The 16,570-nt window shown below is 34.1% G+C and overlaps 2 protein-coding genes across 3 annotated transcripts; one reads left to right on the top strand and one right to left on the bottom strand.

Annotated features, from left to right (window-relative positions):
* The first annotated feature begins 764 nt into the window (after nucleotides 1-764).
* On the top strand, nucleotides 765-6,686 carry LOC114295879 (reticulon-like protein B5). The gene is made up of 5 exons (XM_028240173.2): nucleotides 765-1,210; nucleotides 5,405-5,585; nucleotides 5,710-5,851; nucleotides 6,141-6,210; nucleotides 6,315-6,686. The coding sequence occupies exons 1-5, from the start codon at nucleotides 1,015-1,017 to the stop codon at nucleotides 6,482-6,484; spliced, it is 759 nt and encodes a 252-aa protein (XP_028095974.2). The 5' UTR covers nucleotides 765-1,014; the 3' UTR covers nucleotides 6,485-6,686.
* Nucleotides 6,687-6,990: 304 nt separating this feature from the next.
* On the bottom strand, nucleotides 6,991-15,061 carry LOC114295880 (uncharacterized). 2 transcript variants are annotated; one of them, XM_028240174.2, is made up of 17 exons: nucleotides 14,765-15,061; nucleotides 14,281-14,511; nucleotides 13,060-13,181; nucleotides 12,876-12,964; nucleotides 12,753-12,788; nucleotides 12,445-12,538; nucleotides 11,788-11,830; nucleotides 11,598-11,698; nucleotides 10,905-10,969; nucleotides 9,921-10,414; nucleotides 9,747-9,834; nucleotides 9,534-9,647; nucleotides 8,708-9,276; nucleotides 8,433-8,568; nucleotides 8,277-8,345; nucleotides 7,989-8,147; nucleotides 6,991-7,627 (listed from the first exon to the last, which is right to left on the bottom strand). In XM_028240174.2, the coding sequence occupies exons 2-17, from the start codon at nucleotides 14,505-14,507 to the stop codon at nucleotides 7,514-7,516; spliced, it is 2,520 nt and encodes an 839-aa protein (XP_028095975.2). In that variant the 5' UTR covers nucleotides 14,508-14,511; nucleotides 14,765-15,061; the 3' UTR covers nucleotides 6,991-7,513. The 2 variants fall into 2 exon arrangements, with proteins under 2 accessions (XP_028095975.2, XP_082738332.1); XM_082882206.1 differs by lacking the exons at nucleotides 14,281-14,511; nucleotides 14,765-15,061 and having other exon boundaries at nucleotides 12,876-12,963; nucleotides 13,060-13,185.
* Nucleotides 15,062-16,570: the final 1,509 nt, after the last annotated feature.

Genomic DNA, 16,570 nt, shown 5'->3' with positions numbered 1-16,570 from the left:
GGAAGTGAGTTTTTTTGTAAATTTTTTTAGTTGTAGGATATTAGTGAATTTTTTTTTTTATGTTTGAAAAGATAGTTGGATTTTTTTGTGGTTAGATGTGATATTTATGAGATAAAAAGTGAAATAATTATGAGATTTGATGTGATATTTTGTTTGGATTGATTTTTTTTTATTTTGTAACCAATTTGTCTTTTAGTGAAAAAAAAATCAAAAACCAAACTTTCCAATATTAAGAATAAAGATCAAAAGCTCTAGAAAAAAATTCTAGAGAAAGTTCTAATGATGAGTCTCACCATGATGTGATATTTTTAATTTTTTTATTTTTTTGGAGCTCTGAATCTGCTGTAATATTAATTTACAACAAATTTTATATTTAAAATTTTTCTTACAGTAATTTTTATTTTGATATATGTATTTATAATGAAACGAAGTGATTTCAAAAATAAATTTTAAATCACAAATCAAATTAATTTGTAATTAGCAAATGAACGCGAATTAAACAATTTTAACAAATTTAATCATATTTTGCAGAGCCTCAGCAAATGAATGCGAATTAAGCAATTTTAACAAATTTCATCATATTTTACAGAGCCTGATTTAGGGCACATTGTTCCACGTGTCACCACGTGCCGCGACCCGGTTATTTCGTGACAAGGTTACCAAATTTGGCGAAGGTCCGGTTAACTGTCAACCACTCGTATAACACCACGTGTCCTACAAACCGCACACACGTACAAATAAACGGCGAATAACGCCGTTTAAACGAACGCCGTCGATCTGTCGTCTCCGTTGAGCCTCGAACAAAGCAACGGAGAGAGAAATTCTCTCTTTTTCCGGACACCTGCTCTTCATTGGTTTTCGTAATTCTCCGAACCTCAGGCTCGGTCCCGCCCTACTTCAATTCGTCTCACATTTCACCACATCCTCGCTTTGGCTCTCTCACTCACTCCGATCACCTGAGCGGTTCGCATTACCGGCGGAGAAGATTGTGTCAGATACACGTCGGAGATTTCCATGGCCGATCACGACGGCGATCAGAATGAACCAGTGGTTGAGGCGGTGACCGAGAAGATTGATGGCCACGATTCGTCGTCGTCGTCAGATTCCGATACCGAGAAGAAGCCTTCTTCGGCGTCTGTGGTCAAAACGAAGATCTATCGTCTCTTCGGCAGAGAGAAGCCTGTGCACAAGGTCTTGGGAGGCGGAAAACGTAAGAAAATCAATCCAAACCTCTCTTTCTCTCTCTACATTTGTGTATGTAATCTGTATACACACACAGTTCTCGATGATCACCAATGCAGGACCATTCGATTTACGAAATTTGAGTTCTGTTCTATCGAAACAACGTAATTATAAAATGTGTGTAGTAATTCTTGGATGAATGTGTGATATTATGAAATATAGAAATAGAAATTATAATAATGCACTAATTGTAAATTGAAAGCGAATAGATAAAGAGTGATATGATCTTATAAATGAAACTATTTGAAGAGAAGAACATGTAAATTGGCATGAGATGCAATGTTGAAAAAATATGAACTTATTTAATTTAATTAAGCATATAACTCTTGATGGAGTAGGATAATCAAATAAATAAACAAATTACGTAGCCTACTCTACTTCCTTCCACTTGAGTGGAACACGAGATTTAGGAATTGTTTGGGATGCCTTAAGTAAGTGTACTTTTAATCTTTTTGAATTAAAAAATTAAGGAAAAATAATGGATGCTTGGGTCAATTTTTTATCTTTTTATAAAAAAATATGTAATAAAAAATTATATAAATAAAATGCATAGTTCAAGATTTAAGATTGATTGTACCGTTGCCTGGCTGCCTATACAGAAAAATCATTACTCCTTTGGCGCAAATAACTTTTGGACGGTGATGGTGGATCCGTGGGGTCATCATGGGTCCCATTTTAATAATCTGAACCGTTGAATATGTACAGCTCATCGATTATTATATACTTATAATAAATCGTGTTGATCGGATATCGATAGCTATATGATTGGATTAGTTTTTCAAATAGTTAACTATCACACCATCGGTTTTATTTATACAAAACTGATTTGATCATATAGTTAACGATATCCGATCAATGTGATTTTTTACAGGCATATATTACTCGACGATTTTTACATATTGAACGGTTCGGATTATCAAACAGAACCCTTATTGGGCCTCCAAGGGCTCAATATTATTATCAAACTAATAAACTTTACCTGTGGAATTTTTTTTCCCCAAAAAAAGTGAAACTTTTCCTGGTCAATGGCTGTCACATTGCTCAGTGCATTTGAAGTATAAATATATATAAAATATTTTTTTAATATTTTTTATTTATGGATAATAATGTTTTGTTTACTTTTTGTATAATTTTTTAATTTTTTTAATTTTTTTGAAGATGTCAAATTTAGCCTCAGTTCGATTTGGGGTTGTTTTGGAAAGATGGTAAAAAGTGACTTTTTGACTTTTAACTAAGCTTTTGGCTTTTTTAGACAAATGATTTGGGAAGTTGGTAAAAAGTGACTTTTGAATTTTTTTATTAATATTTATTTATGATGTCAAATCATAATAAAATGATCAAACTACTCCCATTTATTTAAAATATTTACAACTTCACCTATGTAACACATTTTGACCCATAAGGGGTAAAATTGTAATTTCATCGTTGGCTAAAAACCAACTTCCCAAATGAAAAAAAAGCCAAAAAAACTAACTTTTAACTTTTGCTACTAACCAAAAAAAGTGACTAAAAACTATGTTGCCAAAATAAACTTGATCTGACTTGGTTTGGTTAGAGTGTGATGTCTCTTTGGTTTAATCTGTGCTTCTTAGTTGCTGTAAATGATACTGTAGGAATCAATTTAGGCCAAGTTTGGCATCCTCCAAAAAATCCAAAAAGTCAAAAAGTCATTATCCTATTTAAGTCACATCATCTTATTTAAGTCACATCACTTCTCTAACACATCACTTCAAACCCAATTCAAATCCAACCCATATTTCATAAAAAGTCAAAAAGTACACTTATTTAGTCTTCCCAAACTTTGCCTTACTGACCTAGCTAATCGTTTAATTGCTCAGAACAGAATTAGGAGAAGATTATGGGAGTGATGACTTCTTCTTTCTATAAATATTATTATTTGTCATAGAACTTTAAAAAATATATATATATGTATCATTTTTTTATATAAAATGATACCAGTATAAAAAATATATATGTCATTCTTATTTTGTTTTGAATTCTTTTTTTATTTTATATAAAAAAAATTTATTCATCTTATTAGAAATTCCTTCTATGGTATTTAAATTTTTTTAATGTATATATAATTTATATATCATATATATGCATGTGTATTTTGTGTATATGGTAAAAAAAATTATTTTTCTTTTAGCTCCTCCAGTATTGAAATCCTAGTTCCATCCCTGGTTGCTCTAATTGTTTTATCTAAGTTTCTTAGGCTCCGTTTGGGAAGAAAAAAGTTAGGTTTTTTTTTTTTTTTTTTGGGGGACTAAAATAACTGAAAAAAACAAAATAGATTTTTTAACTTTAATAAGACAAAATATTACATCTAACCCATAATCATTACATTCTTTCTCTCATAAAAAGTCAAAAAAATCCTTCCTAAATAAGATATTTTAACCTAAATTAAAATAGTCAAAAAAAAATCAAATCGCTCTTCAAACCAACCTTAATATGTTGATTCGCTGACTATGGTTCGTATTCTTCGCAACAATTTTCTTATTTTTAGACAAAATATTCTTTGTTTGTTTAATTAGAGCTGTCAGGTCTTTTTGTCCACTTTAGATTATAAAAAAAAAAAAAAAAAAAAAAAAATTATTTGAAAGAAAGCAATGTGAGACAAAGATACCATTCACACTCTATTTTCTATATAAGATAAAACAGAAAAACAAAAAGAGTGTGAGTAACTTAAAAGGTCAAGTGTCGATATCATTGCTATTCGCTTTTTGCAGTTTTTTCATGCCTTTTTGTTTTTTTTTTTTTTTTTGGCAAGTAAATTGTTTTTAACTTACTTGGAATGATGAAAAAAACATTGATCTTTGGCTTCAACTAAATTGACTTGGTACACTGAGTTTTTTTTACTTTTTTGTTGTTCTTGTGATTTTCATTGCCTTCTAACATTTGATATTTTGCCTCTCTTGAAAGATACTCTATGACATTTTAAAATATTTTTGTGAAATTGTGTTACTGTTTCATGTCACATAATTGTTCATCTGTTTCTTTGTTCCTTGCAATCCTGAATTCACTTCGTTGTCGTGAAAAAGTGGGAAAAGATGGATATTTGGACCTTTTTTTTTTTTTTTGTAATTTTAATTCTTTCATTGGTTAAAAACTCATGAAAACCAAAATCCTCTCAGCTGAGCCTATTTGTGCTATTTGGATAAATTGCATTGGATTGTACTCTCTGTGAAACCATGAAACAGAATTTCGTCACCATTTTGTTTGCCAGTGTTGTGAACCTCTTGTTCCCCTTGCTTGAAATTATTTTAATTTTGATTGTGTTTGACGTTTTGCATGCATGGAGAGAGAGAGAGAGAGAGAGAGATCTTCAGTAGGAAGGATTTATTAAAATTAAAATATGTTTTTGTTAAATTTCTTCATCTATGAAGTTCCCGTCAACTAGGATTTACTGCTTTGAACTTTTAGATTGGTGTAGCTTGGTTTATGCAATTGAAGTTATATATGTACCCTGTGTTGGAAAACTGCTTTTAAAAATATATAGTAGTATTAGAAGAGTAGCAGTAGTATTAAATATTTATGTGTGACAAAATCCTTCCTTTTTTGATCTAATAAAGCTTATAAATTTTTTTACTAACCAAGAAAATTAGGAATTCAATGACAACAAACTGGTTGAGTTGAGAAGTTATGAATAATTATATGCTGTTATTCTCAACAACAATATTGAAGATTCCGTCTATTTTTTCTTCTTCTCTGTTTCTTGTACAGATCTATTGACAAAAGAAATAAATTTGTAGAACAATTCTCCCTTTCTCAAGCTTTCTTTCCTCACATTCTTTCCAACAACCAAGTGGATGGATGAGTAGTTTACTTTATGAAATACTAGCAGTTGTTGCGTTTTCAATTTTACATTTAAATTTTGGGTTGATTTGATGATTTGAGGGGCGGTTTGATGAATGAAGAAAACCGTTTAGTAATTTTAAGGACCGTTCCACGGTTATTGAAATTGGCAGTTACTGAACATAAAAGCCATTATTGGAAAAAGAAAAACGTGACAGCGTTCACACCAAAAGAGATGTATGTTTTATATTATAGAATAGATAGATGTTTTATGTACTTACTAGGTGGAAGTGTTGTGCATGCGTGTGTTTTTTTGTTTTTATACCTATATGTTTCTATATCTTCTGATATGATCTTTGTTTGGCAGCTGCTGATGTTCTTTTGTGGAGGGACAAGAAAATTTCTGCTGTGGTGCTTGGCAGTGCCACTGCAATATGGATGCTTTTTGATTTAATCGAATACCACTTGCTCACTCTAGTATGCCATATTCTTATACTTGCCTTAGCATTCCTTTTCCTCTGGGCCAATGCATCCACCTTTATCAACAAGTAAACTATTTGATATTGTTCCTAACCCTACTTTCCCTTTTTCATTTTTCATTTTTCATTTTTTTTTTCTGCCCGTATGATTTAAGTCTAGCTGTTTCTAAATTTCTTTGGTACATGTAATTAGGTCTCCACCTCAAATTCCAGAAGTTGGAATTTCCGATGATGTTGTCCTAGGAATAGCTTCTGATCTGAGAATTGAATTCAACCGAGCTCACTCTGTTCTCCGGGATATTGCATATGGGAGAGATTTGAAGAAATTTCTTACTGTATGTTGTTTTTTTTTCTTTCTAGCTTCAATTTTTAAAGAGCTTGGTTTTCATGTTTGCAAGCTGACACATACACACACCTCGAAAAAACAAGAAAAAGAAAGAAAAAAAGAAACCAACACAATGAATGATAGAATTGAATCCTCCCAGTCACATTGAACTTCAAATAATGATAGGTTTAGGGTGGAATTATATAGGGCTCTCTACATGGCCTGCTGTCAAAGATCATCGACTCCAATTTGAAATTTGGTCTATTCAATTCATTAAAGTTTTTTTTTTTTTTTCTCAGGTGATTGCTGGGTTGTGGGTTATTTCAGTTGTTGGAAGTTGGTGTAACTTCCTGACCTTGTGCTATATAGGTAAAGAATCTTTTCAATTCCAAATTCGTACATTTTTAGAACTTCACTTAATTTGATTGTTGTAGCTTAATATTTTTTTTGTTATCTCCATTTTTGTTTTCCAGCTTTTGTTTTGCTGCATACCATGCCTGTTCTTTATGAGAGATACGAGGACCGCGTTGACCTGTTTGCTGAGAAAGCATTGGCGGAGTTCAAGAAGCAGTATGCAGTGTTTGATGCCCAGGTTCTAAGTAAGATTCCCAGAGGACCGTTGAGCGGCAAGAAGGTGGCTTAGGTGTTACTTTTTTTTTGGAAGTTTTTGTTACTTGTTACAGTTTTCATTGAACTGATTAATTCTTAGCAGGTTGAACCCATGTTTTTTGGTTCTGCTGTTGGTATGTTTGGGTTCACAATTAAATGAATATGGTATTTGGTGACACAATTTCAGGTTTCAGATTATTATTAATGGCTTTGCGTCATGCATTAACATGATGATATATATGTTGCATTAATGGTATGTTTAGTATTGGTTAAATCTTTATTTTCCCAAATACCTAGGAGCTTCGAATAGTAAGATTAAAGAATAATTGTTCTTTTGGACATTTTCCTAGTGTGCTTTTTTCTTCATATCCGAATTGTCCTAAAAATCGTGCTCATGTCATGTAATCCCAATAATGCCTGGGTATTCAAATCTTTAATAAAAGTACACATAGCTTGGTCATTAATCAAGTCCTAGGTCATTAATTGAGTCTGGGAGGGTGGATTAGGTACAATCTTGAACATTATGTAAGAAGATTTGAATAGTGAGAATCTTGCAGCCATGAATCATAATAATTATAATAAAAAAAAACAAGACCAATATACAATATATGCTATTCTATGAAATTCAAGTCCATGACCTACACAATGCTCTAATTAAGCAAATCCCATACAAGTTTATCCTGTTTCTTAAAACACCACAATGCATTCCCAAATACCACAAAACAAAAACATAATTAAACATACCGGCCTTCTGGCATGTGGTTTGTAGAGTCACCTATTGCATACCAACAACCCTCTCTCCCTCCTCCTTTGAGCATGACATATATGCGCCAAACAAATCATTCAAGAACTATATCACACGCCCTGATTCAAGCTTTTTCCGGGATTGTCTGGATTTTGTCATTTTGACGTGAGAACTAAGTGCTCTAGCTTTTTGATTCCTTCTGTCCTGTATTAGTTACGATTCAACTAGAAGCCCTTTTGGATTTCCAAACCTTCCACACTGTTTCACAAAGAATGGTGCCGATGAGGAGCGGATTAAACATGCCAGCAATCTACCAATCTATAGGAAGTAAGTTAACTGCTTCTTCTTCCTTGAACCTCCTTCTCCATACAAATCATTCCATTGCTTCAGTTCACTCATGATACATCCCTCAGTAGCAAAACTTGCAGCAACCTGCAGCAATGAAAACGCTTTTTTGAGCATTAAATTATATAAACATATTTATGGAAAATATTGGATTCAAAGATCTCAACTCTCTGCCATAGTTCACAGATCTATCAACTTAGATTGAGGTTATGTCTTTTCGTAAAGACAATTCAGTGAGGAGCCAATTTTCCACCCCCAAAACGAAACAAAAAACAATTGTACTCTAATTTAGAGCTTCCCCAGTGCATTAGAGGTGTACTAAAAGGGCGAATTCGAATTCGAAATCGAAATCGAAAACGAAATCGAAATCGAAAACGAAAACGAAAACGAAAACAAAAACAAAAACAAAAACAAAACAAAACAAAACAAAAAGTTCAGGTGAGTTTACCTGATTCTTTGCCTGCCTCATGTCTTCCATGTTTAAGGGCCTCAGAGCAATTACCCTTTCCTCTTTACCTTCTTCTTTTGTATCTGAAGCATCTTCTGAGCTCTGCGCTTCATCAACTATTTCCTTCTTTTTCTGTTCATCAACTCTTTCCTTATTTTTCTGTGCAGAAAAAATTAATAAAAAATAAATAAATTTCGAATAAAAATCAGCATGCACAATAATCAAAAGCAAGAAAGGGAAAAATGAAAATTTTGATTGGGGATAAGATCTTAGAATGTAAGAGAATACCACATCCTTTAGTCTCTCCTTTTGTATTAGCTCCCTAACAGGTCGATACGCTGCTGTGATGCACAAATTCTGTTTTCAATAGAGTCAAGACGAACATTTAGACACAGCGTTTACTGTAGAAATCAAACTCAATAATTCCATTAAAACAGCACAAACCTTAAGATCGCTTCCACTATATCCTTCTGTCATGGCTGCAAGCTCCTTGAAGTCTATATTTTCTACTTTTTCCTTTCCCAAAAGCGTCCTCAAGATCATTTCCCTGCTCTCCACAGATGGGAGACCAACCATTATTCTGTTCACCAGAAAACAAAAATCTCAGTAAACTTAATCTCTATGTTCGATTTATGTTTTCATCTTTTTGTTTTGTTTTTTGTGTTTTGAGAAACAAAACCAACGAAAAGTTCAAAAAGTGCATACATATGAACAGGTACCTGCGCTCAAACCGCCTAATAATTGCTTCGTCAAGGTCAAATGGCCTGTTTGTCGCGGCAAGAACAAGAATCCGCTCACCTGATTTTGTCAACAGCCCATCCCAATGTGTCATGAACTCATTCTTAATCTTCCGCATAGCCTCGTGCTCCCCAACTCTTGTCCTTTGCCCAAGCATGCTATCGACCTCATCTACAAAAATAATAGTTGGAGAAACCTTTGCTGCGAGTGTGAACAAAGCTCGGACATTCTTTTCATCTTCTCCAAACCATTTTGAAGTGATGGTCGACATCGAGACGTTGATGAAGCTTGCTCCGGCTTCATTGGCAATGGCCTTTGCCAGCATTGTTTTCCCAGTACCCGGAGGACCAAAAAGCAATATACCCCTACAAGGCTTAAGAAGTCCGCCATTGAAGAGGTCTGGTCTTCGAAGAGGGAGCATGACCAGCTCTTGAAGTGATTCTTTAATCTCATCCAAGGCACCAATATCTGCAAATGTTACTCCAATCTCGTTTGCAGGAATAACCTCTGGCCTTATGCGTTTCTCAAATTCGTTGTCGGGAGGAACTTCCTATAGGAAAAACCACGATGCATAGACACACATGTTGTTAGGAAGTTATATTCTGTCTTCATGTACTTAACAAATCATTGAAAGTGCAATATTAGGAGAGATTATATCAATTATCAACTAATAATAGACTTAAAACTTTCAGAAGAAGGTGCGGAAGAGCATTAGTGTCAACTGCAACAAACATTTATCTGTCAGTTCAATTTTTGTTATTTATCACCATCTCCCTTTTCAAATAAATTTATCAGAGATGGGCTTACCGGCTTTGATGGCGGTGAATTCTCACCATCTTTCTTTGCTGAAGGAACCGATTTCTCTGTCTCGCTTTTGTTTGCATCAGGCTTTGACCCAATTATCTCTCCCCCCTCAGAGTCCTAAATCGATAGACAAATGAAGCAGAGTTAGTTAAACCCTATTAAAAATGATAAAAATCAATTCCACTACTCATAAGATTGTTAAGATGTAGAACAAACCTTGGAAGATTCAGCATTTGTCTCTAGTTTTAGGGAATCTTTCCTACCCCTTCTTCCCTCCTGGAAGATACTTAACCCATGGGACAAACTGTTTACATCACAACCAAGAATAACTACATGAAATTTGATTAAAACAAAAGAGAAAAAGAAAAGAAAAAAGAATGAGTCGTCTACCTCTTAGATGATATAACAAGCTTCCCATTTCGGTACACTGGGTCATTGTTATTCATCAAATGATAAGATATCGCGGATACCACAATCTCTTCTATGTAATTACCGAGAACCATTGCATCTGCATTGCAGATTGAACCAAGATCATCACACTCGAGATCATTTGCTGCAAGTACTTCGGCAATGTGATTTTTGTTATCCTGAAACTGGATAACCTTTGTGTCCTCTTCCAGCTGGTCTTTCCACCTTACAAGATGAATCTCGTCTTCGGGCGGCTTGATCTCAATGTTATAAGGAAACAGAAGAGCTATTCTGTCATCTACTTCCTCACAATCTTCATCTGGGTCCAACATCTGAGAGCCAAGTATTACAACTGATCCTGATAGTTTCTTTAGCATTCTGTCAAACAATTTGTAGAGTCTTTGGGATTGGAGGAGCCTCTCGACATCTCTGATGTAGAGAATGATGGAACTGGTTTCGGAAACTGATACCAAAACCTGCAAAATCTTTCTGGTCAGTAAACTCTGAGATACCTAAAAGCTACATATTCAGGAATCATCTAATGCTTCGTTTGTTTTAATAGAAAATATTTTCAATATTTTTTTTTTAAAGTAGAAAACGTTCATTTATGTTTTGGTTGCGACCTTGAAACTAAGGTGCTAGTGATGTATTAATGTTGGTGGTGGTGGTGGGATGGTGGAGGTGGGGTAGTATGGTGTTGGTAAAATTGTAGTCCACAAAAGGTTTTTCACCTTTCAAAATTAGAAAACATTTTGTCTAAATAAATTTATTTTTCATTGACTTTCATTTTCTGTTGTTCAAAACACCAAAAAATGTGGAAAATAGTGGAAAATATTTTCTAGAAAACATTTTTCATCATAACCAATGGAAGAGTAAATTAAGTAACAAAATTATCCAAAAACAACATGCATAAATGGTATAAGATTTTGAGTTTTGAAAGAAGCAACTCGGCCGTGGTTATACTACCTTGAAAAGCGACTGTAAGAAGAGTTTCTCATCAAAAGACCAGCTGCTTATGCGCTTGAGAGGAGCTAAAAAACCAAGCAAGTCTCAAGAATCAGTAAGAATAGCAAAGCTAAATCTTGACAGTAACTATTAAGCAACCATCTGCATACAACAGAGTATCAAATAATAAGAAATTAAAAGATCAAATCAATTCAGATAAATGGAATAGTGGCAAGGAGCCGTGGCCTAGTATTAATGGGCATGAGTCTCATGCCCCCAATTGACACCAGTAAGACTCAAACTAAACTCATGACCTCCTCTCCACCAAACCACTTGGGAGTAGGCACCCAGCCACCAAGTCACCAACCTTGGGGTGGTGATTGATATTGTATTAATCTCAAGCTTATGGAAACATCAGTTAGCCCAAAGGGCAGGGGTATAGAGAATGCTTATAGCTTCTTTTTATCCTCTTACCCCAACATTTGTCTGATACAAAGCATTATTATGGGTTAGTTCTCAATCTAAATTGAAATATTTGTCAACAATAAAGCTTCAATCAGTGATACAAAAGAGTGCTGAATCAATTCGTCAAATATAAAACAGAATATAAATGGAAAACTTTAGAAAGAAACTAGTTTTTTATTCAAAAAAATAGAACTAAATAACCTCAAATGCATTTTTCAGATAATTTATCAAAACATTTTAGAAAATAACCTGTATTAGAAGAAGAGCACTGAGAACTGATGCTGCTCGTATCAGTAGAAGTAGAAGCATTTCTACGATGTTTTGGGGGGTCATTAGCACCTTCCATACCTCTGCATGGTACATTATATAAGCTATATATGAGACAAATAATGGTTAAACTCTGTCTTGTCATCCATCTGTAACAACTTATTTACCATACCTTGACTTTATATCCAAGCTACTACTGTGCCTGGATAATGTGCCTGTAAAAAAAAATTTCCAAGCCATTGTAAAGGAAGTTGTCAGGACAATATCATCAACAGAAATGAAAAACATAAAAATTGAAGTTTGTATGTTAAGGTATTACAGCAGAGAAAATCAAATCCCCATAAAAAGTAAAATTAAAATTAAAATTAAAATATTTAAATTTCTTGCTCGGTCCATTGATGAACATTGCATAACGTTCTTTCTGTTCTTTCTAAGAAGGAAAGGAACATGACAACACTAAAAAGAGTGAAATTTCATGACTTTGAGCAAGAAAAGACAATAACAATGTGATTCATTTCTCTAAATGGAGAAGAGTATTTGGTCCATCATCCATATTTAAGTCTACAGTCCAAATGAATGTAAAGGAGTGAGACACAGTCCTGATTAAAAATAAATTGATACTGCAAACTACACTAACCAATCCTTGAACCATAATTAATCATTCCTCCACAAATTAACAAAGAGCAATAGTATAAACATAATTGCAAGGAATGACATCAAAGCAGTGCTTTGTACCAAATATATATATATATCCTAGAGTCGTACAAAATCATCCTCATGATGTTATTGTGCTAAATGTAAAGAAAATGGGCTATAATTCTTGACATACCTCTGCCATCCTCCCTTGAGGGAAGGATTGAGATGGAACCAAACAAACTAGACATTCGCCCCAAGGCGACCTCTGAGATGGACCTCTTGAAAGACTAAAAAACCGAAAAAACAAAAAAGGCCAGAAATCAGGAAATATTCCACTTGGCACACTGGGTGGGACTTTTTTTTTACTCCCTTAGAATACAATTAACTTTATAAAAAAAAATGCTTTTGCAGTGCCAACTGAATAGTATTACGAAAGGCAATTCCATATTAACGAAACAACGATGATGATCAATCCCTCAGGGTAGATTAATGAAAACTTACGGGATCTTTTTTGGCAGTTCCATACTTGCACTGCATCTGAGGAGAATCAAGAACCAAAGAAAACATTAGAACGATAAATAACAAGTTTTTAAATTAAAGAAAATTGACATTTTACGCACTTACCTTTAGAGAAAAGTCAGTAACATCTAATAATAACAACTTTGCTTCAAAGTGATGTGCAAGAGCTTTTGCAAGCATTTGCTGGTAAAGTTCTTCAAAATAGATACAAACAAAATAAGAATACATATTAGGCCATGAAAATAAATTAGAAGACATAATAGTCTCAATGCAAGACCAGATAACATACCGGCAGGCCCTGAGAGCAATATAGCCCTACTTGCAGGCGAAAGATTTCGGGTGTACTTGGAAACATCAAGGTGATTCAAATGAACATATGCAGCACTAGTCAATAACTCCTGTGTCCGCTCACTTTCATTGCCATCAAAGGACAAGAAAATCAGAATGATTATAATATGGCAGCAAGAAATATTCTTAATCACTATGCATCAAAAAAGAAGATTGTAACATATGCAAATCAAGAAGATACAATAGTAACATTTGACTACTTTCAACAATTAATCCACTCTTCTGTTCTTTTTCTTTCTTCTTCTTCTTCTTCTTCTTTTTTTTTTTTTTTCTGGATGATCAAATAGTTGATGTCTTAAAAACAACAAAGAACTCAATCCTCATTATTCTATGCATATAAAAATATACATGCATGATTTGAGTTTTATATTGAAGCATGACCAAATTCAACAACCTATGGAAAGAGGTCTCACTTAAAAGTTAGAAATGGTCAACCTTCAAAGCCCTCTTCATTTTTAAATGCTAAATTTTGAGAAACTATAAAAATAAAACATGATAGCTCCCAAGAATACCCACTTATAGAATGTCATAATCAAGATGGAAACAAAACTATAAAAACAAAACTATAAAAACAAAACTTGAGATTTTTGCACACATTTTAATTCATATTTCACATCACCGAAACTCGTAAGCTCTATATATATAATCAAGAACCCATCTAAGCAAAGTCCTTTGGATCCACCTCAGAATTACTTGCATAAGATCAGTATGAAAAAACTCATCAATCACATATACATATATGAAGTTGGTGACAGAACAGATTACATGATCATTATTATATGAATGAGATATGTATTATTTATTTTTATTTAAAAAAGAAAAAAGAAAAAAGAACTGATACTAGATTCTTAAGTAAATTTAAATGAAAAAATTTCCTTGATACTCATTTTCTAGCAACCCGTAAATACATTAAAATTTATGAAAATTATAAACCGAGATGACTCATCCATCACGCCATATATAACTCTCACTAAGAGAAAAAAAAAAAAAAAAAATTAAAAATTATTACCGAAGACCTCAATTTTTCAAAATCAGCTTGATTTTGATGTTTAGCCTAAAGATTATTTGAGAGAAAAAAAAATCAAAAACAAAAACAAAAACAAAAACTTGGATCACTACTGATTATTGTTCGATCATTTAGCATGAAGAACAGAAAAATTACCTGAGGTAATAAGGGAAGTCATCGAAGGTGACTTTGCTTTCTTTGCCGTTGATGACGAGTCTGAGAAGCTCCTGCTCAATCTGCTCGGCGGTGACGCCGTCGGCCGCGGAGGAATTGTAGCAGCTGGTCCATTTCGTCACCGTCTGTCCGGTGGCCAAACCTAGCCCCACTCCGACTCCAACCCCAACAACGCTCAATGCTGACAACAGAATTTGCTTCTGTTCCATCACCCTACAAAAACAACAAAAAGGCCCAACCTCTCTGTCACTTCTCTCTCCGATCTCTAGTTTTCAATCTCATTTTCTCGGAAACCAAACATTCAAGTCCACACAATACAATACAAAATAATCATCTGAATGATCAAAGTTCATGAATCTGTGGAAATGCAACAAATAATGATCATGTAAATTATATATATAAATGTGTGTGCGTGTGTGTGGGGTGTGTGTGAAGATGGGGATTGAAGAGGACGAGTGAATCGTACGAAGAAGGAATCGAGTCGTTGAGATCGAGATTTTGAATCCGAATAAGACGTTGGTTGATTCTTTTTGCCGTGAGTTCTTTTGTGTGGTTATTTTCTCTCACATATAGAGCATATATGTAGAGAGGTATCTACGGTGTTTATATACTGGTGGACGCAACCAAAAAGAAAGGAGAGGAAAAGAAAAGAAAAGAAAAGAAAGGAAAGGAAAGGAAAGAGAAAAGAAAATTACTGTGTTAACTTTTTGACTGCAACTTGCAAGAACGTGTTTTGCTTCTTTTCACCTACGGTCGGTTTTTCCGGTAAAGTTGATTCGCGCTTTTCTGTCCGTTTTGCTTTTCTACCTTCAAAATAATTTATTTATTTGTTTTTTTTAAAAGATCCCTATTAATATTCTTTTAAAAAATAAGAAAAAATAATCACTTTGCTTAGTTCTCATTTTTTAAAAACAGTTTTCAGAACATTCTACACACTTACTTTTCGTTTTTTTTGTTTTTACTGAATTTTTTTAATATTTTATGCAAATTTTTTACTTTTTAGACACACCTAACATAAATACACCTAAAAAGTAAAAAAATTATAAAAAAAAATCTTTTAAAAATTTACTAAATACCAAAAATACAAAAAAATACAAGAATTTAGTACATTTTTTGTATTTTTATGTATTTCTTAATTTTTTAAAATATTTTTTCACAATTTTTTTACTTTTTAGACACATCTAAGTAAGGTGCATCTAAAAAAGTAAAAAAAATGTTTAAAATTTTAAAAATATTCACTAAAAACAAAAAAACACAAAAATCAAAAAACTCAGTTTTCAAAAAATTTAATCCAGAAAACTCAAACCAAACACAGTGAATGAGATTTTTATTGATAAATCCTATTTAGAAGTGTTTTAATCCAAAAAGTCCATGAAGAAATTTATTAACCCATTTAATCTCATGTATGTATAGTTTTATTCCATAAATTCTTTTTTCTTGATTTACACTCTTTTTTTAGACTCTTATGCCCTTATATTTAATTTTGATACCCTTATAAATATTTTTTGAACGGTTAGCAATTTTATAATGTAAATATTCATATTTTAACATTCACATTGGTAAGAATGTAAAATTGGCCCGTGGCCCGTGGGCGGTCCGAAGATCGCCCCCGGGCCAGGGCGGGCCCGGTCCGTTGACAATGTGAATATTCACATTGACATGTTAACATTTACATTGATAAAAGTATAAAATTGGCCCGTGGGCGGCCCGAAACCAGCCCGTGGCCCGTGGGCTGCCCGGGCCAGGTCCGGCCCGGCCCGTTGACAATGTGAATATTTACATTAACATATTAACATTCACATTGATAGGAATGTAAAATTGGCCTGCGGCCCGTGGGCGGCCCGAAGCCCGCCCGTTGCCCAGGGCGGGGCGGGCTATAAATATTCATATTTTAACATTCACATTGGTAAGAATGTAAAATTGGCCTGTGGCCCGTGGGCGGTCCGAAGCTCGCCCCCGAGCCGGGGCGGGCCCGGTCCGTTGACAATGTGAATATTCACATTGACATGTTAACATTCACATTGATAGCAGTATAAAATTGGCCCGCGGCCCGAAACCCACCCGCGGCCCGTGGGTTGCCCAGGGCGGGCCCGGCCCAGCCCGTTGACAATATGAATATTCACATTAATATATTAACATTCACGTTGATAGGAGTGTAAAATTGACCCGCGGCCCGAAACCCGCCCGCGGGCCCGGCCTGTTTACAATGTGAATATTTACATTGACATGTTAACATTCACATTGATAGAAGTGTAAAATTGGCCCACGGCCC

Source organism: Camellia sinensis, chromosome 8 (genome assembly GCF_055761805.1).
Source record: "Camellia sinensis isolate YWXY chromosome 8, ASM5576180v1, whole genome shotgun sequence".
In the NCBI taxonomy this organism is placed as follows: domain Eukaryota; kingdom Viridiplantae; phylum Streptophyta; class Magnoliopsida; order Ericales; family Theaceae; genus Camellia; species Camellia sinensis.
This window is presented reverse-complemented; position numbering and strand designations above follow the sequence as displayed.

Excerpts from the sequence above, each read along its gene's own strand:
- LOC114295879 (XM_028240173.2), top strand. The coding sequence starts at position 1,015 with ATGGCCGATCACGACGGCGATCAGAATGAACCAGTGGTTGAGGCGGTG. Across the intron at positions 5,852-6,140 it reads ATTTGAAGAAATTTCTTACT|GTGATTGCTGGGTTGTGGGT; the intron begins GTATGTTGTTTT and ends TTTTTTTCTCAG. Across the intron at positions 6,211-6,314 it reads CCTGACCTTGTGCTATATAG|CTTTTGTTTTGCTGCATACC; the intron begins GTAAAGAATCTT and ends TTTGTTTTCCAG.
- LOC114295880 (XM_028240174.2), bottom strand. The coding sequence starts at position 14,507 with ATGGAACAGAAGCAAATTCTGTTGTCAGCATTGAGCGTTGTTGGGGTT. Across the intron at positions 9,277-9,533 it reads ATTCACCGCCATCAAAGCCG|GAAGTTCCTCCCGACAACGA; the intron begins GTAAGCCCATCT and ends TTTTTCCTATAG. Across the intron at positions 8,346-8,432 it reads ATAGTGGAAGCGATCTTAAG|AATTTGTGCATCACAGCAGC; the intron begins GTTTGTGCTGTT and ends TATTGAAAACAG.